We start from the raw sequence: 23,918 nt of genomic DNA, 5'->3' as shown, positions 1-23,918 counted from the left end.
AAATTGGAAACACTGTTGCCGATTTTTCTTTTTTCTTCTCCCGTGTTATTCTTCTCTTTTTTCCCTTTTCCCTAGTCCCCCTCCCTCATCTGCCCCCGCTAACCCCCTTCCTCTGCACTCCTGTTCCCAACCCGGGCCCCTTTCATTCAGGTAAAACTGTAAATTTCCCAACGCGCCATTGTTCCTCAGGACTGCCCAAAGCTCCCTAGAAATCCCCGAATACTTTTTTGGTATTTAAATCCCCGAAAGATAGGACCAATGTAAATTTTGTGACATTCAAACCTTTTCTAGTTCACAAATCAGTCACCCTTGTCACCGTCATTGAAATTCCGCAACTCGCCACACCAGGACGGTGGAAAAAGCGGGCGCGGTCTTTGTTGCCGACCAGGCTTTTGATCGCCAGAGAAAATTTACTTACCTTCAGATGAGTGAGCAGAAAAAGAAATAACACTCCCTTTGATTTAGTTAGGAAAATGCAGACATTTGGATTCAGTGCAAACATACAACACTCGCTTGTTTTCGCGATGCGGCCCTCCATTAACCTGTCTTTGCCCAGCGCAAAGTCTATTCAACAACTGCGCGTAGTTGCTTTTTGTCCCGTCCACAAAGAGCCATTGACTATATATTAAAATGATTGTTGAAAGGTAGAGGAGTATGGCACTTAAAAGCAGGAAAAAAATCCCTGTGACTCAATCAATTAAGGCAAGCAACATTTATGCATTTCAAAAAATGCACTCGGATGCGGGGGAGGGGGGCTTGGGGAATGAAGGTTGCATTTCTCCGCAGCTCTGTTTAAAACCCAGAAGCCCGGGGCCGAGGGTTTAGCTGAAGCGTCTGCATATTCATTAGGTCTAATTATTTTCTAGTAAGGAAAACACAAAAAGCCAAGAGTCGGAATCTTTCAATTTGCCCTTTGTTTCTAACTTCATTTGGCTTCCTTGCAGCTGAATCAGAGCCCTAAACTCTTTTCTCAGACAAAGAAACCTCAACTCATCCTTTCACAGGCGGCCCCGTTAGGAAACTCACCAGTGCCCGGGAGAGAGGAAAATGAAAATGAATATTTTTTTGCCCGGTCGCCCGCGCCGGCTGCACAGGCTGGAGGAAGGCAGGGTCAGCGGCGGCCGCTCCTCGCCTTTCTGGTTTTCTGGTCTTTTCATCGGCTAGATTCTAGCTTGGGGTTGGCGAGCTGAGCTGCCGTTTCCCTGGGCTCTCCCCAGCTCAGAACTCGGCTTGTGTATCTGGGATGGTTTCCCGGTATCTGAAGGGACCTGGCCGAGAATTTGCGCTTGTTGTACTGGGAAATAGAAATTTGAGAAAGAAAAAACATCAAATGTTCTGTCCCCAGCAACAAGTCTGAGTGGAGCAGCCCAGCCTTACCCGCCAACTTTGAGTGAAATCAGGATGGGGATGAAGGGTAAGGGCTGGGGCTTGAGGGGTGGGTTTTCAAAAACCTATTATACACTTTGTTCAAAAAAGACATATCCGCGCCACTCAGAATCTTGTCTGCCGCATACAAGGGAAAGTTGGATCCTGCCTCCGCTGCAGTTGTAAAAACCTGATCTGCGAGGAGAAGTTTGCTCTGGAGGCTGTAGTACTCTCACTAGGGAGAACAAATATCGAACCCACCTCGCCTGCCTTTCAAAAAAACAAGGGAGGGACCTGCGGGGGGAGGGTAGCCGTTGGGCGGGGGAGAGGGGAAAAAAATTCTTCAAAAAAGAAAAGTCAGTCTTCTCCTCTCCAGTCCGTGGAAAATCCAAGGGGGACGTTGACAAGAGGGTATTTTTAGGAAACGCGTCCAAATATACAGGGTAAGAGTGAATGTGAGAAAAAAAAAAAAAAGTTGTGGGTTGTAGAAGTTATCAAGTGGGATTTGCGGCGCTCTCTGCAGGAAATGCAAGCGGCTCCAGTTCAAAGCCACATGCACCAACGTGACATATAAGCCATTAAAATATCATCCTGACGGCTCATTTCTGCTTCATCATACATTCCCTAACTGCTTCCCGAAAGCTGGAAAAGGAGAAATGAAGGATGACCGCCTCGCTGGAACCACAAAAGAGAGGCTTGGAGGGGTTTGTGGTCCCCCCTCAGCCACCCCAAAGTGATGTGCAGAAATGAGGCGATCCCGGCAACAGGTGGAGCGGGGTAAGTGCGTGAGTCCAGGGGGCAGGCAGACGGGACCTGGACCCCCGGCAGCCGGGTAGCAAGCGCCTTTATCGGGGCCATTGGCACCCAAACCCCACTGGGAGAAGAAGCCCAGCTAGACTTTCTCCCCCATCCCCTCCCCCATTAGCCCCCCAACCGTGGGTATAGGCCCCACCCCACTGACTCTGAGGGGAGGAGGGGGCCCTTCCGCCCAGCGGCATGAGTCCATCCCTTCTTCCCGGGGTGGGGGGGGGGGGGGGGGACTAGGGGGACGAATGGGCCTCCCACTGGCACAGGGACCAAGAGTAACTTCTTGCCCTCCCGCCTTCTCACCCCTCCTTGTAAATTGCCTGGGTGTCTCACCGAGGGCACAAGAAGGGGAGTCGTGGCCCAGAGCTTCCCTCGCGCCGAGTGAGCGGAGCCCGCTCCCGGAGGGGCCCTTACAGGCTCCCTGCCCCCACAAGGATGGCAGAGAGGGACTCGGCTTCCCCTCCCGAGGGCCAAAGGAGCCAAGTTAGCCGGCCGGCCTCAAGATGATGGAACTTCACCCTAACCTGACGGCGGATGCTGGCTGGGTCAGCCGCGGTCCGGTTCTCGCCCTGGCGCATCCTGGTCCTGCCTCAGGCAGCTGACCGCTAGGATCTGCTCTCTGCGCGCGGCCGGCCGCGCGTTCGGGACTTGGTTTCCTTTCTCCAGGATGAGAATGAGGGCTACAACTAGCTCTCCGGGAGCAGGCCGCAGTCGCCGAGGGTTCTGGGCACTACCCTAAACAACCAGGGGCACTGGAAATTAGGGGGCAGTGAGGCAGGAACAGAGTCAGGCTGTGAAGGAAAGCTAGGACTGCCTCAAAGGCTTGACCGCAAAGGTTGGGGTTGATGAATGGTCCATGGGGACAGCTGGGAGCCAGTGAGGTCTGAGGAATGGAGAAGGGGCGTTCGAGGGCTGCCCCTTGGCCTGCACCGTCTGCAGGAAATTCCCTTTGGATTCCAAGGTCATATTTCTCCCTACATTCCGACTACTTGGCCTCCGAGGGACACAGAAGAGGCACCACCTTCCCTTCCTCTATCTAGCTGCTGGGAGGTTGGGGAGTGTGTGGTTTAAAGGGAGGGTTAAATGTCCAGGCTGGTCCTTCAGGAGACCCACCCACTAACACAGACCCTGCTCTGGGCACACGGAGGTCACCCAGCCTTCAGCCGCATCTGGGGGAACCCAGCTCTTCCCTCAAGGGAACAGAAGAATGAGAAAAGGCCAGGGCACAACCCAGCTCGCAGCTCAATATCCTGGTGCTTGAGGGCCCGACGGAGGGGAGCCAGGGAGCTACCGGGGGTAGCTGGCAACAGCAGGCCACCGGCAGAGGCCAGGAGTAGTTTGGGCTTTAGCTTGGGAACTCCAAGAAGCCTGCAGGGCCTCTGCTCCACACCCGCCTGGGCCGTGGCCTGGAGGCGGGCATGCCCTTGCCGGCGGGCCTGCGGGTTAATCCGTGTGCAGCAGCCTTGACGGCTTGGTGACTGAAGTTGCTGGCTTTGGAAGCAGGATACAGGTGACCTCTGACCTTGGGCAGGCCTGCCCTGGCTAGGGTGACCCCACAACATTCAGCCTGGGTGTTCCCCCAAAGAAAAATGGTCCCTTTTGCATGTACCCACCGGCCCACCTTCTTGGCTCTCTCCCAGCGCGATCAATTCCCCGGGCTCGCTGGCACCCTTTCCTCTTCTCAAGGTGTGGGGAGGAAGGCAGATTCCAATGAGTCTCCAGATTGTGCTCCTGCCCGGTGATTCAGTGGCCGTGGCTGGTGTGAGGAGACAAGTCTGAAGCTATCATTTAGGGAAAACCAAGCCCAGCATTTTTCGGGGCTTTTATATTCCTGGGTTGGTAGGGATCTCAGGTCCAGGGGCCCAGGGACTGCTCCCAAATTCTCTCACCCCTCCTTCAGCGAGATGACTGGCTTGCAAAGTGGGGTCAGAGTTTGAACCAAAGGAGAAGATATTTACCCTGGTTCCCTGCACCAGCTCGTGATAGAGCTGCTACAGAGGGCAGTTTAAGGTCCCAGTTGCCCGCCGAAGTCCAGCCTCTGCAACATTTGTTTGCTCGCCTGTGGGTTTGTAATGCACAAAAGACTGCCAGGACCTGGGGGTAGAAGTGACCCAGGCCTCTTAAAGGGAGGGCTTGGGCAGCATTGTGGGTGGACAGAATTCTCTAGGGAAACTCACACTCATTTCCCTCCGAAGCAAAAAAGTAAATTCTATTAGTTCCAACCAACCAGGACTTTTCCCGTGCCAGACATCCTGCCATGAGGAAATTTTAGAGCGAGGACGCCCAGCATGCCGCCTTCTGTAGGAATGCAAAGTTGGGCCTCCTTTCTTTCCTGATTTGTGCGGGAAAGAACTTATTTCCTTTGGGGACAGATGCCTTTTGGTTAGAAAGAATTGAAAATAAGTAAAATCCTCTGGGAAAAGGTGAGTCTACCCCACCCTACTCCACCCCTCAGGCTTAGACCTAGCAAAGAAGGGAGAGGGAAGGGTGAAAAACCCCAAGCTAGTTCAATCCTGGGTTGGGGGTTGAGGGAGAGAGAAAGTGATCTTTGCGCATAGAGAACTGGAAAGCCTTTGAGATAGCAGAGCCCCACTTGGATCTGGCCTGTGGTTCAACAAGTTAAACACCCGCTTGTTCTGTGGGCTGGAGTGTCAAGGCAGGCAGACGTTCTCATTGACAGAGGGCTCCTGTGTTTGTCCAGCCTGAGACCTTTCAATGACTGTTTGTCTTTCTAGGCTAAACTGAGGGTTGGGGCTGGGTGGATCGCCTGTGTTTGGCTGCTCCACTGCCGTTAGCCTCGACTGACAGATGCAGAGGTCCCCAGGACGGGTTTCAAGCTTTAGGATGCCAAAGGCTTACAGCTGTATCCTCAGAGTGAACCGGATAAGGAATGCAAATATTTGGGGGGGAGGTATTTCTGACCTTTTTAATTAAGAAATGGGAACAGCCAGGACCAGATGATAGGAATGATACTTTTTTCCCCTTATCTGATGAATTTTGTATTAACTTTGAAAAATCAACCAGTGATGGCTTTCAAATGGGTTTCTAGGTGGAAGCCATGTGAGGGTTACAGATTCCACACCACTATGGGTGGAACAGGATCTATAATTCTGTAAAGAAATTCCTCTCCCCTCACTTCCAACACTTACAACTCCATTTTTAACCTGCTATCCTCCCAGAGGGCACCCTGCCTTCCCCATTACATCTCACTGAACTTGGTTAATAAACTTAAAGAGAATAATGGGGGCATCTCCCACAGTAAATTCAAATTCTAGAAGTTAGAGATGTTTGAACACTGACTGACTGAAAGGGTGCTTAATTGTACCTGCAAGGGGATCAACAAATGAGTTCAGATAAAAGTCTAGTTGGGAAATGTTGATTTTCAATAATTTTTTTTATCACCAAGGATATATTGTTTTGCAATAAACATGGGTAGCTCTAGCACAGTCCTTTTCTTTCACTTCCAGATTTGAAAATGGTCAAAGACAGACTGAAGGATTCTTCAGACCGACACCTTTCCTCCTCGTACACTCTGGCCACATGATCTTACCATACAGACATGTATGGAATTGTTTAACTGGGCACTATCCCTCTTTTCTTCTCAAACAGGTTCAAAGTCAGAAAATGAGATACAAGACTTCCTTGGTGATGAGGAAACGATTACGGCTTTACCGAAACTCCCTGAAAGAGTCAAGTAAGTCAAAATCCTCTCGTGAATGTTGCTTTCCTGCAGTTGTGTGTTTAAGTAGGAAGTTCTGTTTTGTCTGCTGGTTATGTTGGGTTGTGGATTTAGGGATGTTTCCAGAGTTTCGATGAAACTTAGAACAACACCTTGGCATTTGATGCATTTGCACACGAATCAGCGACCCAAGTCCCACCAGCAGCCGGCTAATCCCCCTCAATGCCTACTCATCTAGACATTCTAGAATTAATATTTGACGACTCTCTCATTGAAACAACCACCCCTGACCTTTTGTAGTTCCACTGTCACATTACTCTATGACATATTCATCTTGAATTCATTTCCGGACGATTTGATTGGAATGAGGTTTGACATGTATTGGCTTCCATGAAAGGAGCAGACTTTGATCTTGGTGATGGGGTTTACATGATATGCATCATCTTTACCAGGGACACCAGCCTTCTGCAATGTGGCGGCAACGACGTTCCCACAATGTGGTGTCTGAACAAGGAGTGACTGACAGCCGCTCTGTCAGGAATACCTTCATTGTGAAGAATTTAATTTAATATTCCATTTAGAATAAGCATATGATTTAGGGTTGGGTGTTTCCCCTTCCAGGCGTCTAGTTTCCCTCATTTCAACTACACCACCAGCTGCCGGTTGCCTCTAAGGTATTCCCTTGTTGACAGGAAAGGCAACCTTCTGAACAAAAGTTAAATGGACAACTCAGGGAATGGCTCTCTTCTATTATTTTGGGATGATTTGATGGCAGAATTCTCAAGAGAGATGTGGTTATTATGTAAATTCAGTTGTTTTAATTCCTCAGTGCTGTTCCGGAAGATGCTTTAGCCATGTTTCTTAATCTTTCGTCAAAAGATGTTTTGCAGAACTGTTACTTGGAAATTAAATTCTATGCCAGTATGTTTTCTTTCATACTCCATTTCATTAACAATGATTAAAGCCCAAACTTCCGTAGCAGAGGGTAAGACTAGCCTCCTTTATCTCCAAAATCTTGAGAGATCTCATCTTCTTTGTACAATTTGGGCTTGGACATACGGTGGGCTCCTGGGGCTTAAGTGATTACTATTTTTTTCATAAGACTGGAGACAGCCTCTCACTGCAGGAATCTGAAGTCTGTCTGTGGATAGCCTATGAACAGATTTGCCCCTTGTTTTAGGGTGGTAACCTGGCCAGAAACAGGGAAGAAAAGATTGAACAAGTGACTGCAGATCTAGATGCAGAACCCTCAGGGAACAAGGCTTGTGTTTGGCCAGGCTCTGTGCAGTGGCCCTCATCTCCGAGGATCCTGCTCTGGGCATAACCTGCAACAGATAATCATCATTGAGCATTGTTTAAAAGATCAAAATGTAAAAATATCCTAGCTATTGATCTGAAGTTCCCCCCCCCCCCCAACACACACACACACTTCTTTCCTTTCCAAGGGAGAGAGGTCAGATATCCGCCCACTTGGGCCAGTGATGTGAGGACCTCTGGCAGATGGTAGGGCCACCATATGTATTTCTATACAGCAGGACCAGAAAATCACTTTAGTTTGTACTGTGGTTGTGGCCTGGCGGGGGTAAATGAAGGTGCTGGGGCCAGGATTCTGGGCCTGGAGAGATGTTTGAGGTCTGGTGGTGGAACTGCTCCACAGAGGCCCCCAGGAAAGCCCCCACTGCTTCTTTGACCTCTGCTGAAGATCTCTGGGCTGCAGAATGTTTCTTCTTTCTGCAATTCAAGCAGGAAAGTAGACTCAACAATGCTATAACCCCCAACAAGGTCAGGAATAGAGTGCTCCAGCCAAGCATTTGATACTGGGGATAAGTGTGGTTGGATAACTTTCTGAAAGAAAAATTCTGAGCACCACTGAGGAATACCGCTCCTCAGCCTGCCCAACCAATAGTCAGTGACCTTGCTACCTGGGCACTGAGAGACTCAAAGGGGTGGCTCTGAAGACTAAAGTATGCCTCCCTGACATGTGTGGTTAGCTGGATACTGCTTTGGAGCTTATTTCAGAGAATGCCTTGAAAACTCTTGTGTAATTGCCCCAAGTTCCCTGTCTATAAACATTTGTGGGTGAAAGGGATTTTTTTTTTTTTCCTATTTCTGTCCCTCGGGAAATGGCCCTCTGGGAGCATGCCTGGTCCCATTGCTGTGTTTAGACAACCCGAGTGTGAACCATGTGGCTCCAAGGAACTTGTGAGCATCAGGCAACCCTAGTGACCAACAGGTTGAGTGACCCCTGGCTACTCAAGAAGCATCTACCCATGATGGGTTCAGATGTTTTCAGTGCTTCAAGAGAAGGCTGCATCTGGGAAGGAGCTCCACGGGGCCAGGTTACTGTCCGCGAATTTGGCTGAATCAGATGTAGCTGCCCTTTTGCTGTTGGCACAAAAAGCCATGCACATGTTCAAAGCTTTTCAAGGGTAAAGTTAGTAAGAGAGAGTGTGTAGTGTACAAACAGTCTCTGTGTACAAAAGCTCTGCTTCATATCCCTGGAGTCCACGGAGTCAGTGCTTAGAATTTAGGGGGTTCACGAACTAGGATGGGAAGAAAATTGCATCTTTATTTTTCATCACCTTCTAGTCGAAAATTATACTTTTCTTCTATTATAAGTACGGGCAACAAACAGAGGACTATTAGAGTTTACAGGCTTCACCAGGCTTCCAAAAGGGCCCACAGCCCAAAACAACTTAAATACCTTTATTCCATACTGTCATTCAAAGATTTCGATGCAGGTGGAGTCACAGTATGTATGTATATTAAGGGTTCCATTTTTGTACAAATCAGACTTCTAATGGAAGCCAAAGTGTATGGTGAGTTTGACAAATATCCTGAACAGTAGGTTGTAGATCACCTAGGTTCAGGTGGGAAAGAAAATGTTTTAATTGCTGTACAACTGCAGAAGTGCCCCTGCACTTAGGCACTCCAGGAGGAGCTGACTGAGCTCTCTGTTAAGGGTTGTTGAGGAGAAACAGCTGGGCAAAGGGTCCCAGGGATGAACACACTCATTTTGGGTTTTGCTTGTAGTTTTTGTTACAGAGCCCTTCATGGGTTCAACCCAGACTTGCCTAGACAACTGTATCATTCAACAGACACCTGCACAGTGGGGAGCCTTGAAACCACTCACTGAGATGTGGGAACACACTGCTAGAGACCGGGGCTGGCCTTGCTTCCCTGAAGGAAGACAGGGCCAGAGACCAGGGAGGAGGTGCCTGTGGACAGATCCCAGAAAGTGAGGGTGAGAGAGAGTAAAAGCAAGGAAATGAGACCAAGCCTCAACATCTAGTCTCAGCACTGTGGTGTGCAAGCCCTTGGTTCCCAGAGCAGAAGGGGTTCGGGGGTCAAATGCTCTCCTTCAACTTTTTTTTTCTTTTAATGCTAAGGTAGCATCTATTGGTAGCATTGCTTAAGCTCTTCTGCGGGAGAAGCAGAAAGACCCGGACTTGTCAAAGCTGAGGGATATTGTTGTGGAAGTTAATCCCAGGATAAGATGCGCCCCGAGAGGGGAACAATGCATTAAATGAAAAAACTCTCAAAGAATCTGCCAACCACTAATTATTTTTTAAAATTTCAAATAAACCCTTATTTATCCACAGAGAAATGTGCAATAACAGTCCTTGGTGCTGGGGGTGGGTGGGGCAACTCAGTCAGTTCCGAGTCAGAGATCTAGTAATCTGTTCAAACTTCTCACCTCTGCTATGGGTACGGGGTCTTTTACTCAATCCTTAAAATTCTGTCAAAAAGCCAAGCCTTTCTCTGCCTTGGGGACGCTTTCTATGGCCGCCAGGGAGGCCCAAGCACTTAGGTTGGCATTTTCGGCTAGAGACAGCAAGGCAGGCGTCAGGGCGAGCGGTCCTTTAAATCGCCAGGCGGTGCAGCTGGCCCTGGCCGGTCCGCGCAAACAAAGGACACTCCCCCGTTTATGCCACACTCAGCTGGGCCAGAACTGAAGGGTTTTTGCACCGGCCGACCCCTGCCTCAAGACGGTGGAACCCTCAGTCCAGGAGGGCGTCCCGAGAGAGGAGGCCATGGGCCCGCAGTCCCTCTCTCTGCCTGGGCGGGAGACGCCGCGTCCACTGTTCTCAAAGCCCTGAAGGCAAGCGAGGAGGCAGAGCCTCGGGCCGCTGACAACAAGTGGCTCGGAGCTGAACGTGGAAGAGATCCCCGGGTCCCCTTTCCCAGAGGCTCTGGCGGCATGGTCCAGAGCCCCAGACCGCAGATTGACAGAGGGAGAGCCGGGGGCGAGGACCTCTCCTCCGAGCTGCGCGCCCCTCGCCTTTGTTTCTTTGGCCAGCCGGCCGGCGGGTCTGTGTGATCGGCGGCGGGGAGGATTCCTAGCCCCTTTCAGGAGGGCGCTGTGGGTTCGAGGCCAGCCTCTCCCCGGTCATCACCGCCGCCGGCTCACTCCAGGCTCCGGGCAGGGCCGGATTCCGGGTTCGCGCGTCTCTGAGAGCGCCAGTCACCCGGGAGGAGGGGCCGGCAAGGCTGAGTGGGAAGAATGGAGTCGGGAGAAGGGAGAGGGGGAGGGGAGAAGAAAGACTCCAAGTAGGAAGGCGAAGTGTGGTCAGGGGTTTGGGGAACTGGGAGAGAGAGAGAGAGAGAGAGAGATGAGGGACGCGAGAAATTTCGGAGAAAGCGAGAAAAAAATCAGGCTCAAGCGCCGCCAGCCTAGGAGCATAGGAGTTCGCCCGCTCCCGGCCGCCTAGTCTGCAGCCGCCTTTCCTCCCTGGATCCCGGCCCTCACCGCCTCCTGGCTCCCGGGACAGACTGCGGAAGCAGGCCGCCGGCCCCGCGAGCCGGGTGCTCCGTCAGTCCCAGTAGGGCTGCCCGGAGGACATCACGTGCAGCGCAACGCCCCCTCCCCAAAAGTCGGGGTGAAAGGAGGCAAACCCCAGGCCGGCTCCCTTCCAGGAGTAGCGAGGCAGAGCAGTGCTTCCCAGCTTTCGGGAGAGGAGGGGGAGGGGGCTCCAGAGGAGAGAAAAGAATCGATGCCCGGGTCAGAGCGCATGGGCAGTAGAAGCGTGAGATGCGGGGGGGGGGGGGGGGGGGGGGGGCAGGGAGGGAGCGGGAGCAGTTGTGAGTGTGTGTGTGTGTGTGTATCCGCGTGCAGCGGGACCTGTCATCGCTGACGTCGGGCCCGGCCGCGGGCCAATGGGCGACCTAGGCGATTGTCCCTCTCGGCGGGCCCGGGCCACGGCCCCAAATCTCTATTCACTTCCTTACGCGCCCCGCTGCTGCCTCTGTAGTGTAAGGGATTTCAAGTCGTCATTAAAGACCGAGAAAGAGGGAGGAAAAAACAGTCACAACCCAAAATTTGAGGGGGAAAACCCCCCAACTTTGCAGAAGTTTTTTTGTGGTTGTTCTATCCCCTTCCGGCTGTCAGGTGACGGTGGCGTGAGCGGCCCGACCTAGGGAGCCCCGGCCGGGATGCAGAAGGCCGCCCTCTCCCAGTGGAGCTGGGCGCTGAAATTCATATAGATGGCTGGGGCACCTCAGTCCCACCACCACCTTCAACATCACCACTTCCCTCTCCTCCGCTCCCAGGCAGGGCGCTGCATCCCGTAGAGCCCCGGGGAGTGGGCCCCCGAAGTGCGCTCGGGGCGCAGGTCGGACCCCACGGAAGCAGAACCCGGGGGCCCCCAGCAACCCACAGACTCAGCACTGCGCACGCCACTGTCCCTTCCACCTGCCCCGCTGTCACCGTCCCTCTGCCGCTCATGGGGCGTCAGGGGGCTCTACCAAACAGCTGTCCAGGCCGACCGCGGTGGAGGCGCTTGGCCTCGCGCTGTCCGCCCGGTTCGCAGCCGCCGCTGGCCGGCTCCAAGTCCCCGCGCTGACGGCAGAGGCCGTGGTGTGGCTGGGCTGGGCTTGCCCCCCGGGGCCCGGTGGAACGCTCAGCCCAGGTCACCCGTTCTCACGTGCGCTATTTGTCTCGACAACAGGTAGCAGCTCCGGACACCATGGCCCCCAGCTCGCTGCCGCCTCCAGCCCCTCGGTGTTCCCGGGCCTTCACGAGCAGCCTCCCCAGGCCTCCCCCAGCGGCACTTTGAACGGACTCCTGCGTCTGGGGCTCCCCGGAGACATGTACGCTAGGCCTGAACCCTTCGCGCCGGGACCCGTGGCCCGCAGCGACGCCCTGGCAGCTGCCGCGGCCCTGCACAGCTATGGGGGCATGAACCTGACCGTGAACCTCGCCGCGCCCCACGGTCCCGGCGCCTTCTTCCGCTACATGCGCCAGCCCATCAAGCAAGAGCTCATCTGCAAGTGGCTGGCAGCCGACGGCCCCGCACCCCCGCGCCTCTGCTCCAAAACTTTCAGCACGATGCACGAGCTGGTCACGCACGTCACCGTGGAGCACGTCGGCGGCCCGGAGCAGGCCAACCACATCTGCTTCTGGGAGGAGTGTCCGCGCCAGGGCAAGCCCTTTAAAGCCAAATACAAACTTGTAAATCACATCCGCGTGCACACGGGCGAGAAGCCCTTCCCCTGTCCTTTCCCGGGGTGTGGGAAGGTCTTTGCTAGATCAGAAAATCTCAAAATACACAAAAGAACTCACACAGGTCAGTATTCGGCACTGTCTGTCTGTGCGAACCCTCTGGGGAAGCAGGCGGCCTGTTCCGGGTCCTCGGGGCTAGATTTCCTCAAGTTCCATGGGGGGAGAGGGGATATTTTGCGTTTCCACCAGCAAAGTCCATAAAATATTAATTATGTCCTTCTATTAGAATCAGAGAAGTTTCTGGAGGCTGTGTGTGGGGAGGATAGTGCAAGATTTCTGCTCTGGTGGGGGGCGAATGAACATGTTTGGGTCTGTGTGTGCAAATATGTTCTCCTTGCTCACTGAGTTTGATTTTAAGGTATTTAAAACGGCACTGTTCCCCAAAGTCGTAAAGACATAGGAACAATTTAATTTTTCCTGGTCCCTTTGGAATCGTGCGGCAAGTACTCTTCCGCAGGTCAACCTGACAACCCGACTGCAAGCTGAACGGAGGGGTCATCAGGCCCTTGGCGCCTTCTTCAGGATTTAGGGTCTCATGGGCTAACTTTGGCCCTGTTTTGGATCCTTGGTGACCTCACACTTGGGACATTTGACAAACCCTCCCTTTTGCTTTAGCAGAGACCCAAGGAGACTCATCCGCCTTAAATGTCATTTACCGAGCTGTTAAGTGAAATGGGGACATGTGTCAACCACATCTGTTAGTTCTAGTTAACAGAAAGAAAAGGAGCCCACACAAGAGCCTGCAAAGTTGAACTCCTCTGGCCAGAAGCATCTCTAATTAATGCAATTGCACGGGGAAAGTTTTCACACTTCCCAGAACAGCCTGTGAAGTTACATTAATTAGTTTAGCAGCCGATGTTTGCACTCTCCTGACCTAGGGTTTTTTCACCCCCACTCCCTCCAAGTTTAAGAAGTCACCATCTCCGCTCCTCCATTTTGGGGGTGGGAGAAGGAGACCGGTGCGGAGAGGACAGTATAAAACAAGTTCCAGCTTGGTACCTCACTGCTACTCCCTGGCGCTCTGCCTTCCGTCTATTCTTGGCGGAAACATCAGCAATTATTAGAGTCAAAGAACACCCCCAGGCTGGAATTGCCCGGGAAACCTCCCAACTCCCATCTTCTCCCCCAAACCCTGCAGTCTTGGGGAAGGTCCCGGTCCAGGACTCTGGCACACGCGGAGGCCAGGCCAAAGCCCACTTTTAATCTCTTACTTTATTTCCAGAGCACGTCTGGAAATGAACAGTTTTCCGGAGCTATTTCCAGGATCCCTCCACCCTTTCCAGAGGCCCCTCCCGCCCTGTGAGTTTTCCCCGGGGCGGGGGCGGTAAGGGAGACCCTGACCGCCGCCCGCGGGCCCGCTGCTCCGGGAGCTGGCGGCCCGCACCCGGAAGGTAAACGCGCAGTGCTGAGCCAGAGAAGGAACTCATTTTTAATGACAGGGGAGTTTTAAACAAACAAACTTTTACTGCTCTTTGCCGGCCTACTGTTTGAAGTCCGTGAAGCAGAAAATGGTTAAATTCTTAGTGCAATCGACCTACAGCAGAGAAGCAAGTTCAGCGCGCCGGCCTGGCTCAGGTTTGCGTCTATTCAAGACAGAATTCGCAGCAGCGCGTCCTTTCTGCTGGTAGGCCCGATTCGTGATCGCTGTAGTTCAAAAAAAAAAAAAAAAAAAAATCTACAGAGCCTCGCCTGCTCCTGCGTTTCCCTCCAAGTCCCCCTCCTAAGTAATGAAAAGAGGGGGAAAAACACCAACAAAATGTTTCTCAAATGGCAATAGACCTCACTACAAATTATTCATGAAGACAGTTCTCGATTCAACAGGAAAATAATTGCCTTTTCAAATATTAATGGCGTTTCATTTCCTCGAGTCGCAGAAGAGGCGAAGAAGAGCTGATTTCTCAGGAGTTGAGATTCTCCCGGATCTGAATTCGGGGCCTGGCTCCGGAGGCAGCCGCCCCGAGCCCCGAACCCCGAGCCCCGCCGAAGGGCTCGCCCTGGAGCGGTTGCAGCCAGCCCGAACAATGGTGCGTGCGCGAGAGCCGCGCTCCGGCCCGACCCCGCCGCCCCACGCCCTCCCCGGCCCCCCTCCCCCGGCTAGGGGCTCGCACGCCTTCCCGGGCAGTCGGTAGAGAGTCAGGGCTGGGGATGGAGGCAGAGGTGGAGAGACCGCGCCGGGGCCGAGATGCTCGGACGACCCGGGCCAGCCACAAGTGCGAGAAAATGGCGCTCGCCGGACTGCCTGCGCGGGCGAACTTCGTCCGGCGGGGGCGGCGCGGGACCGGGCAGTAGGCCTCTGCTGGCGGCGGAGACCCTGAGAGGACACTCTGGGCCCTTCGCGACCCAGTCCCAGCCCAGGCCACAAAGCGAGGGCTGCAGGGCCCTGGATCCACCCCCCCACCCAGGGCGCCGCGCCCAGACCTGGTGGGAGGGAGAGAGCTGGGGGGGGGGGGTGACTGTCGGGCGGGGAGCCCCGGGCGCCTCCTCACTGGGGAGAGGCCGGCAGGGCGCGGGGGCGCGGCCTCACCCGGCCTCCCGGCGGCCTCGGAACTTCCTGGCTGCCGGTGTCACCTTCAGTGCCCTGCAGTTTTCGCCTCTGCTTCTCGCCTGGGACGAAATCATTGTTTCTGTTTTACGTGAATGTCCAACGAGGTGCTCACAAGATGGGATAAGTGTGTGTGTGTGGAGGGGGATTATCTGGGAGGGGCGATCAACCTCAAATTTCATTCTTTCTCTGTCTTCTCAGCAAATCTTTTCTTTTGCAGGCCTTGAATTGCTTGGTTCTTGTAAGCGATTTTAGAAAGAAATGAAGGAAGGAAGGGAGGAAGAGAAGTTTTAGTTTTGCAGATGCTAACGGGGATCAGAGGCGAGAAGACGAGGGGCAAATAAGGAACACTGATTTATTCTGCATCTTTCTCCTATTTTTTTTTTTTAAATAAAATGGTACAAGTGTCCTGGAAATGGCAAATGCCAGGCCCGTCCAGCGTTCCACTGTACTAGCCATATTCCTGCAGGGAGAGGACGCAGCGGCCGGGCTGCCGGAGCCCTGGGCTTACCACCCGCTGCCGCGCGGAGGCGAGGGTTGCGCGCAAACCTCTGGCTCAGCCTCAGCCTCGGCAGGGCTCGGGAACAGGGGCTTTGTTCGTTCAAACCTGCCCCCAAAGCACCCATCTTTCCTGGATGCGGCGGGAGAAGCGAGCACAAAGGCAACAATCCTCCAGCCGTGCTCTCTGCCTCTTTAGCCAGACGCCTGGTAGCCGTTCCCTCAACCCAGGACGCCCGGCGTCATCCACTTGTTTAAAGCGCTAAAGCACTTCCTCCCCTCCTTCCCTCAGCATCTGCAGCTCCAGCAGGAATCTGGGCTTCTGGGTTCTTGGGATCCTTTCCTCCCCTACACTCCAGCGAATCCAGCCGGCGGTGAGCTCCCTGCTTGGGGCTCGGTCCTCGGCCGATATTTCCATCCTAACGGGCGCTCGCGCCTTCCTGCGGCTCTATCCGGCATGGCACCACGGATCCGAGTCCCTCGCAGATGTACCCCGCTTGCCCGCTTGCCAGCTTGCCCGCTTGCCCTCCGGACCGAGGAGCTGGGCCTGGCCTGACCGCAGCAGCTGCGCTCATCCCGCAGCCGCTGCGCTCAAGGGTGCGACTGCCGCAGAGGCCTTGGATTAGGCTCGGCCGGGGCGGACCCTGCTGCGCCGGTTGCAAGCTCAGGCCTGCGAGCCCGGCCGCTGGGCGTGGGTGGTCTGGGAGGCCCCGTCGACCTCTCAAGTCAGGTGGGACTGGGAGAGCCTGCTGTCCGCGGCAGCGTCTCCGGGAGGCCGCTGGAGCAGCGTAATAAAATATTATTGCCGGCGCGCGTATCTGGAGGGATTTCGCACGGTTTAGGCAAGATTCGAAGAATGCTGCTAAATGTTTGCCCTCAGGGGGTAGAAGGGAAGGGGGAGGGGGCTCCATTTCCCGTAAAAAATCGCCTCTGAAGAGAATCCTTGCTCAGAATACCTTTCTCTGCAGCACGAATCCACATTATGCACATGCCGAGTGCATCGGCTGCGCAACCTGAAATTGTTCCATCGTCTTGGCGTTTGCACAAAACCTACTTTAGGAACAATTTGGGTCGGGATGGGGCGTATTGCGGGATGGACCGCTGGGCGGAAGTGGGCAGAGACGTTTTGCTGGAACAACTTTAAATTGAGCAGATGCGAGCTCCTCAGTCAATTTTATTCTCCGGGCAGAGGTGCTTCTGGCTCCGAGCGGAGAGAACTTGGAGGAAAACAACCTGAGTGGATCAGGATTTTCTAGGATGGAAATTCGACTAAGATGGAGTCTTTGTCGCTCCTCCTCCGGACCCTCCCCCTAGGCTCAGACGGGAGAGGGGGAGGGGTGGAGGCGGGCAGGAGTTGCTCACGGGGCACGCTCTGAGCTGGGGAAGAGGGTGCCCGGCCTTAGGCGCCGAGCAAAAGAGGTTTCTGAAAACTTTTCGTGGTTCTTTTCCAAAAAATGGGAAGAGAGCTTGGGCGAGGGCGGTCCCCGCGCACTAACGTCTCTACCTTGCCTCCGCCAGGGGAGAAGCCCTTCAGGTGCGAGTTCGAGGGCTGCGAGCGGCGCTTCGCCAACAGCAGCGACCGCAAGAAGCACTCGCACGTGCACACGAGCGACAAGCCATACACGTGCAAAGTGCGCGGCTGCGACAAGTGCTACACGCACCCCAGCTCGCTGCGTAAGCACATGAAGGTGCACGGGCGCTCGCCGCCGCCGCCTAGCTCTGGTTACGACTCGGCCACGCCGTCTGCCCTCGTGTCGCCCTCGTCGGACTTCGGCCGCGAGCCCCCGGTGGCCTCCTCGGCGGCGGTGGCGGCGCGTGGCGCAGACCTGAGCGAATGGTACGTGTGTCAGGGCGCGGCAGCCCCCGCCGCGCCCCGGAGCCCGGCGCCACCGTTTGGCCCTGTCGCCGCCACCGCCGCCTCCGGTATTAGGGCTGCTGCCGTGGTGGCTAATTCCGCGGACACAGACTGCTAGTCTGTGCCGGGTTATTGAGGCTAGAAGTGAGGGTGAGGAAGAAGGAAGGGAAAGAGGGAAGAAGGGAGGAGGAAGGTCCCCACTAATAGTTGTTAGAGCTCATTGAATATGCTGAGATAGTGTCCATTATTTTAAAATATAAATATGGTACCCATATTTATTCTACAGTCACACCTAGCACTCCCCCCACCCCACGCACCCACAGACGCCAAGACCGGCAGCATGAAACCAGTGTTGGGGTAAAGAAAGTAGAGAAACAGGCACGAGGAAAAAAAAACACATTAGGAGAGTTTCTGTGCAATCCTGGCAAATGCAGGCAGCAAAAGTGAGACGACGTGCTCTCGGGGATCACAGGAAGGGAAATGGCCTCTCCGATTGCCACCCCCGCTCTCTCCCCAGCTCCCAGTCGGAGCATCCTCGGAAGTTCCGATCGCCGAAAGTGGCAGGGGGAATTCCTGAGCTGGTATCATGCCTCCTATTTCCTTCCTCCTTTCCTCCTTACACTTCCCCCTTCCCCAGCTATCCTTTGAAACAAAAATACTCAAGTCCCAGATCCCAAATTTTCCAACCGCTTTTGTAAGGCAGCTAAGAGGGAGCGGGATTTCACCACCTTTCCCTGGGGACCACATGCCGGTCCCCCAGGGACTGGCCCAAGCCCACAGAGACGTCTGTCTGCCACTCTGTCTGCTCCGTACACACCATTTACTGGGGGTAGGGGATGAGGTCAAACAACAGGAAATACAGACAAAAGAGCGCTAGAGGGGCTTTAGAATTCGACGCTCTGACATCTCCCCGGACCAGTCACCCTCTCCCCACCCCCTACCCTTGTGGAGGCGCTGCCTGTGGAGTCTTGTGGGTGCTTGGCGCTGGGGGTGTAGAATGGGCCAACGACGTCACTGAATCGAGGCCTCCACAGGGTTGGAAGGGCGCCGGCCTAGGCGACAGTGTCTGGATGAATCGCCTCAATTCTGCGATGGTGTTTGTCAAAAGTCGCACAATATTGTTCTTATTTTTTTGAAAAGGGGGGGTAACAAGAGAGATGAAATGCAATAATAAATGTTTTAAAGGCAAACACCCAATGGGTCTAGATTGAATATGTATTTGATATGCTGGGTCCTAAGTCCCCAGAAAAAGAACCAGACCCTGGGGGCAGGGGAGAGGAAAGTCTTTGCAATTGTTGCCAAGGGAGCAAAACAAAATCAGGGCCTGTTTCCCAGTCTGCCACCCTCTGCAAGGAGGATGCGGCCGCCCCAATCCTTGCTAAGATTTGAAGGGGGGGGGGGAGGAAAAAATAGAGAGAAGAAGGGGAAAAAGAGCTTTGGCAGACCCATATCAGTCCTCCAAGAATTTGGAGATAAGTAGGGATGTGGTGTTCCCACCTAAGGAGACCCCCCTGAAGAACTTCATTTTAAAAGCTGAGCCCAGCAAACCAGTCCTGGCCCTGCGACTCCGCTGGCTTTTCTTCTGCTCTCTCTTCTTCAGACACCATTAGGGAGTTGTTCTCATTTCTGCCCCACAGCCCCACATTTCCGCCAGACAAATAATGTCCTAACTGGAGTAGGACTGTTTTCAACACCCCTAATAAAACCCAGAATCTTCCAAATACATCTTTAGTGAATCCATCCTTGTGAAAGGGGAACTGCAAGCTCCCCCCTCCCCAGCCCCCACTACAATAGGGCCCAGAGGCCGCCTGGCCAAGGGCCGGCGGCCGGCAGCTAACAACTCGTTCCCATCGGGAAGCATCCGCCCCATGGCCAAGGTGCAGAGGGCAACTGGGGAACTTGCTTCCTCTGACGATGTTTAAAAATTCCCTCCTCCCTCAATAGGGTTCATTTCTTTCTTTCTCTTCTATTTCTAGGCCCCCTTTTGCCTTCCACCCCCATCCAAAATAATGAAATGAAATAAAATAAAAATGCTTGGTCGGCCCCTAATCGCCTTTAATTTTTCATTTGCTTGTTACAGATGTCCACCGCGTTGCTCGCAAGGTAATCTCGGCCGGCGCAGCTGAGCGCCCGCATCTCGCGCCTGCGACATCAAAGGGCCCGCTCACAAAGCAATGTTTCTTCGCCACGGTGCATCTTCATGGTAAGTTAGGATTTCTATGGCAATGGGCAAGTCGCACTGAAATCCTGAAAGGCCGAGCCTGGAGCCCGTCCAGGCTTTTCATTAAGGACATAATATTTACGTCTAACAGGCCTTTTTTCTTGTGTATACAAGTATATATTTTTGTTTGACGCGGACTAAATCATTTTCATTTAATTTCCGGTAAACAAAACCCACGCGAATGGGCACTTGTTCCCGATCATAATAAAAATGGATAATAATGTGAGGGAAGAAAAGGGCCGCTTGAATCGCCGCTCAGCCCCCTTTGTTTCTGCTTTCTGCGGTGATCAGAGGGCGCATTTGGGTTTGATGGCGAGTTTCTAAAGGCGAGGAAATGGTTTGTAAGAGGGGAAAGAAAAGGAGAAAGGTCTAATCAAGCTCGGGTTGTTCAAAGAGTCTGGTTTTGGGGTTGAAAGTGTGAGTTTGACGGTGCATCAGCATGCCGCGTTAGGCTCGCCATGGAAATGCGCGCGGGGAGCGGCCGCTTCAAAGGCGGCACACTTCACTGCAGACACTCTATTAAGATACATTTGCGCTGACCTTTGCTTTCACGCCCTGTAATACTGTCACTGCGCTCCAGTATACTCTTCTCCCTAAGACCCGCCTTGCCCGCGTTTAGGGGTTCTCCCCGCACTCGGATGGAGCGGGGGCGCTTTGGCGCCGGGGACGCCGTCAGGAAAGGGAGGAGCCGGACTCCGTGCATCTTGACTGCGCCCCAAAAGGCTCCAGGGTCAGGAGTAAATAACTTTAGGGTTATTCTCAGAAGCTTAACAAATGAGCATCCCCAGCTCGGCATTGTGCAAAGTGCCTCTCTGCATCTCGAGCTGGGCGGAGGCTTGGGGTGGGGGGAAGGGAGCCACCCGGGAAGAGTTTAGGGAGTTCAGACTGTGCCTCTGGGACATTTCCACTCTGGCCCCCAGCGCAGCTCATTCTACCCCTCTCTCCCAGAAGTCTCTTGCAGCCCCCCAAAGTTGTTTCTCTCCAGGGTGGGGTGTATGGTACCCTTCAGGCCTGGGCTGGCCCTGGGCATGAACTCAAGAGCCCAAGGCCAGGGGGATAGGGAAGATGGCAGGAAAGTTAGAAGTCCATGTTCCCTTAATTGTCTTGTTGTTTATTTTATCCAAGTACCCCAGTGAATAGGGGAAAAATAAACACGGTGGCAAAAAAAATCAAACAGTGGAGTCTTCTTTAGTGCCAGTCCTTGTGGTTGAATAAAAAGGATGGTCCGCTTTCCATTGAGCTGAGAAATCTTTGAAGTGGGAGTTATTATCTGAGACATTCCTGTTTGTCGTCCTAACAACGCTGATGAAACGTAAAAGGTTCTTTGTCAGCGATTTGTTCTCCTCTCTGTCAAACTCCCTCTTCCCCGGTAGTTTCAAACCGTTTCTAAAGAGATAAAATCAAACTTCTTTAAGAAAAAAAAATACATGCACTCTACACTAGCTGATAACTTTACGGTTAAGTCCTGCTAAGGGAAAAAGCAAGAGCAAGGCAGAGACATCAGGTCCAGGGCCTGTGGAGGTGTGCAGATGTGGAGGGGCCCTTTGCACAGGCTCTGGGACATGGCGGAAAGAACGCAGAAATGGTGCAGGCACAGGGTACATACCTCAAGCCCACACTGTGTGTCTGTTTCTCTCTGTACTGGCCTGCACTCAATCAGTCCAAGTCAGGTCACCTGGATGAGCCTCCTTTGGGGACCTCTCAAACTCCTAATATTCTTGCCTGGGATCCTTGGAACCTCAGGATGCAGCCAAGCGATGGTTAATATTTCCTGCGCCTTCAAAGACAATCTCTGCTATAAATAGACCCATTGTGTGTTTCTTCCCACTAGCAGTAATCAGCAAGCCCTTTCTGCCATTAATAGAAAGAAGAGTGGCTTCAGGGAGAGAGACATTTTTATAATTTCCTGTTTTCTTCAGAATCTTGGCAATTGAAGTTCAGAAGGTTCAGTTTACAAGACAGTGACCCCAAAGTGCATGCAAACACCCCCCTCCTAGCCCCATGTGCAGTTCTTCATTTTATATTGTGCCCAGGAAAGAAACTTCCTCCCTAGCCAGGTTTCCCCGAATCTCTTGATGTGGTTTTAAAGGTGGTTTAAATAAACAAGGATGTTCTGGCCTCCCCACCCCATGTGTGCTGACTAAATGATTTGTAAAGAAGTTTCCCCAAGCTGTAACCCATGCTGTTATTATAGTTGCTACAAAATGTTGTCTCTTATATTGATTTTTATTTGTTTACTAGAGGTCCCCATATGTTTGTTTATATTGCTAATTTATGGGAAAATGTAATGATTGCAATGAATGTGAATTATACAGACAGGCAAGTGTTTTGTAATCGTAATTCACACACACACAAAAGCCTGACTGAAGCCTTAGACTATTTGGTACCCTCTTTACCCATACTGTTTGTGATTTATTATCTGTCCCCTTAGCATCCTTAAATTATGAACTAACTTGAAAGAAAGAAAAAGTTGTGACATATTTGACTGAAAGTGATCGTTGAATGAAAACATAGTTGAAAGCCGTGGTTTAATCTTGCTGTAAATATGTAAAAATGAATAAAATCTGTGATTCTTTTCCCCTCCGAAGACCTTTGTGTACATGGAGCTCCATTTTGCTATTTTCTTTGGAAATAAATGGTGTGATGTTTCCCTTCCTCCTCGGAATCTGAGTGTCCTGTTACTGCTCCGTCATCCTGGGAGAAATTTGGGGCCCTCCCGCAGGATCCAGTCCTCTTCCCTGCCTTCCTTCATGGCTTCACAGAAACATCTCTGAAGCCTAGTTCAGCGCAGCAAAAAGGAAGGACTCACTAAAATGGCCATCGTGGAGGAGACCTCCCTCGCCCCCAATTTCACCCCAGTGACACTGGCACTCATCAACCGATTTCCATTACGCAAGGGAAAAAGGGAAAAGGATGCTCTCAGTGTCTTCCGGGAAAGGCTGCCTTCCCGCGGCTCGGTCACGGCGCGCCCCCTCACAAACCACCTCTGACTTCCCAGAAAAAGCCTAGCAGTTGGGGGGGGGGGGGGAGGGAATAAAAGCAAGGAAAGAAAAAGAGAGGATGGGCTGGCTCTCAGCCTTGCCTAAGCCCCAGTGGGGTACCTCGGGCACAGTTGCCCGCAGGAGTCTTTCCGGCTGGATCCCACTCCCTCTGGGAGTCGCGGATGCTCGGACCTCCCCACTCCCTTCCGAGAGCTGCCAAGGGCCAAGCCCTACGTCTGTGGGGCTACAGCTCCCAGGACTCTTCCCTGAGCCCTGATTGGGATCTTCAGGGGTTGTAGCATCTGCTGCAGAAGCCCTCTTATCCGGCCCTGCCACTGGAGGAGTGATTTCGGACGTCTCAGAAGCACCTGCGTCGCCAGAGCCTGCCTCCACCTCCACCGCAGTCACTGAGCCTCCCGGCGCCCGCGAGCCCTCGCCCGGCCCGCACTGCGCAGGCGCGCGTCCGGCCCGCGGGCCAGGCCGCCGTTCTGCGGGCCTGCCTGGGGGGCTGGCGGGGGCTGCCCCGAGCCGGAGCCGCGGCTCCTGGGGTGCGAATGCTAGGGCTCCTTGGAGAGCATCTCGGGGAACCAGCTCTTAGGGCTGGGGCTGCAGTCCTGGAGAGAAGGTTGGGGAGGGAGCCCAGCGCGCGGAGGCGCGAGGGCGATGAGCGAGAGGGAAAGGGGCGGCCTCACGCGAGGGCCAGCGGAACCGCCGCGACGCGTCCGAGCGAGCAGGTGGCAGCCGCAAGGAGAAGGCCTCTGGACCTGAGTCTTGGGACTAGCGCCCCCTCCCGTCCCGGTCGCCGAAGGCCCCTCTCCTCTGGCTCCGGGACGGGTTAGAGGGGCCCGTCCTGCGGCCTCGTAGAGAGAATCCCCCGAAAAGACTTTCCAGGGCAGCTCCGCGAGGCGGGGAGCAGGCGGCCCGGGCTGGCCGCAGGCTCGAGTGGGCGCGGCCGCGAGGAGAGCCCGGGCCCTTCCCGCTGCACGGCCCGGCCCGCCCGGGACAGCGCTGGGCCGCGAGGGCACCCTTGGGAGGGGCGGCTGGAAGCGTCCCCGGAGCGGAGAGAAAAGAGAGGGTGCGGCGGGCCGGCCGCCGGTCACCCCGCGCTGGGCTCGGAGGAGGAGAGGCCTGCTGGGAACCTTCCGATTCGAGTTGGGGCTAAGGAGCCAGGGAAGAGGGGGAGCGGAAGGGGACGTGCTCTGGGACACCTCGGGCCCCTTACCGCTAGGGCCCCTGAGCTAGAGCTCGGGCTGCCTTCGAACCATCCTTTTTTGGCAGAAAGTTGAAGGATGTAACCTTTGGCAGAGGGTTGAATTCTGGTCCCCAGGCGCCATGGCTAGCTCAGCCTAGAAGCAGGCTCACCAATCCTCCAGGGAGGTTGCACCTCCAGGCCTGCAGTGGTAGTTCCTAGGGCAGTTTGGGACCCTGCTGATGATTTCCCCCCGGGCCTGTCCTCTTCTCCGCTCCG

The 23,918-nt window shown here is 53.9% G+C and overlaps 1 protein-coding gene and 1 long non-coding RNA gene across 5 annotated transcripts; one reads left to right on the top strand and one right to left on the bottom strand.

Annotated features, from left to right (window-relative positions):
- The first annotated feature begins 1,288 nt into the window (after positions 1-1,288).
- ZIC4 (Zic family member 4) lies at positions 1,289-22,127 on the top strand. 4 transcript variants are annotated; one of them, XM_070493581.1, is made up of 5 exons: positions 1,289-2,142; positions 5,782-5,866; positions 11,800-12,417; positions 16,912-17,230; positions 19,329-22,127. In XM_070493581.1, coding segments are annotated over exons 2-5 (1,008 nt in total). In that variant the 5' UTR covers positions 1,289-2,142; positions 5,782-5,796; the 3' UTR covers positions 19,330-22,127. The 4 variants fall into 4 exon arrangements, with proteins under 4 accessions (XP_070349682.1, XP_070349684.1, XP_014694018.2 ...); XM_070493583.1 differs by lacking the exon at positions 1,289-2,142 and adding an exon at positions 4,201-4,595; XM_014838532.3 differs by lacking the exon at positions 1,289-2,142 and having other exon boundaries at positions 4,671-5,866.
- Positions 5,985-11,886, bottom strand: LOC139041468 (uncharacterized). Its single transcript, XR_011496655.1, has 3 exons — positions 11,776-11,886; positions 7,281-7,582; positions 5,985-7,176 (listed from the first exon to the last, which is right to left on the bottom strand). It is a non-coding gene; the product is annotated as an uncharacterized lncRNA (long non-coding RNA).
- Positions 22,128-23,918: the final 1,791 nt, after the last annotated feature.

The sequence above is a fragment of the Equus asinus genome, chromosome 21 (genome assembly GCF_041296235.1).
Source record: "Equus asinus isolate D_3611 breed Donkey chromosome 21, EquAss-T2T_v2, whole genome shotgun sequence".
Lineage (NCBI taxonomy): Eukaryota > Metazoa > Chordata > Mammalia > Perissodactyla > Equidae > Equus > Equus asinus.
This window is presented reverse-complemented; position numbering and strand designations above follow the sequence as displayed.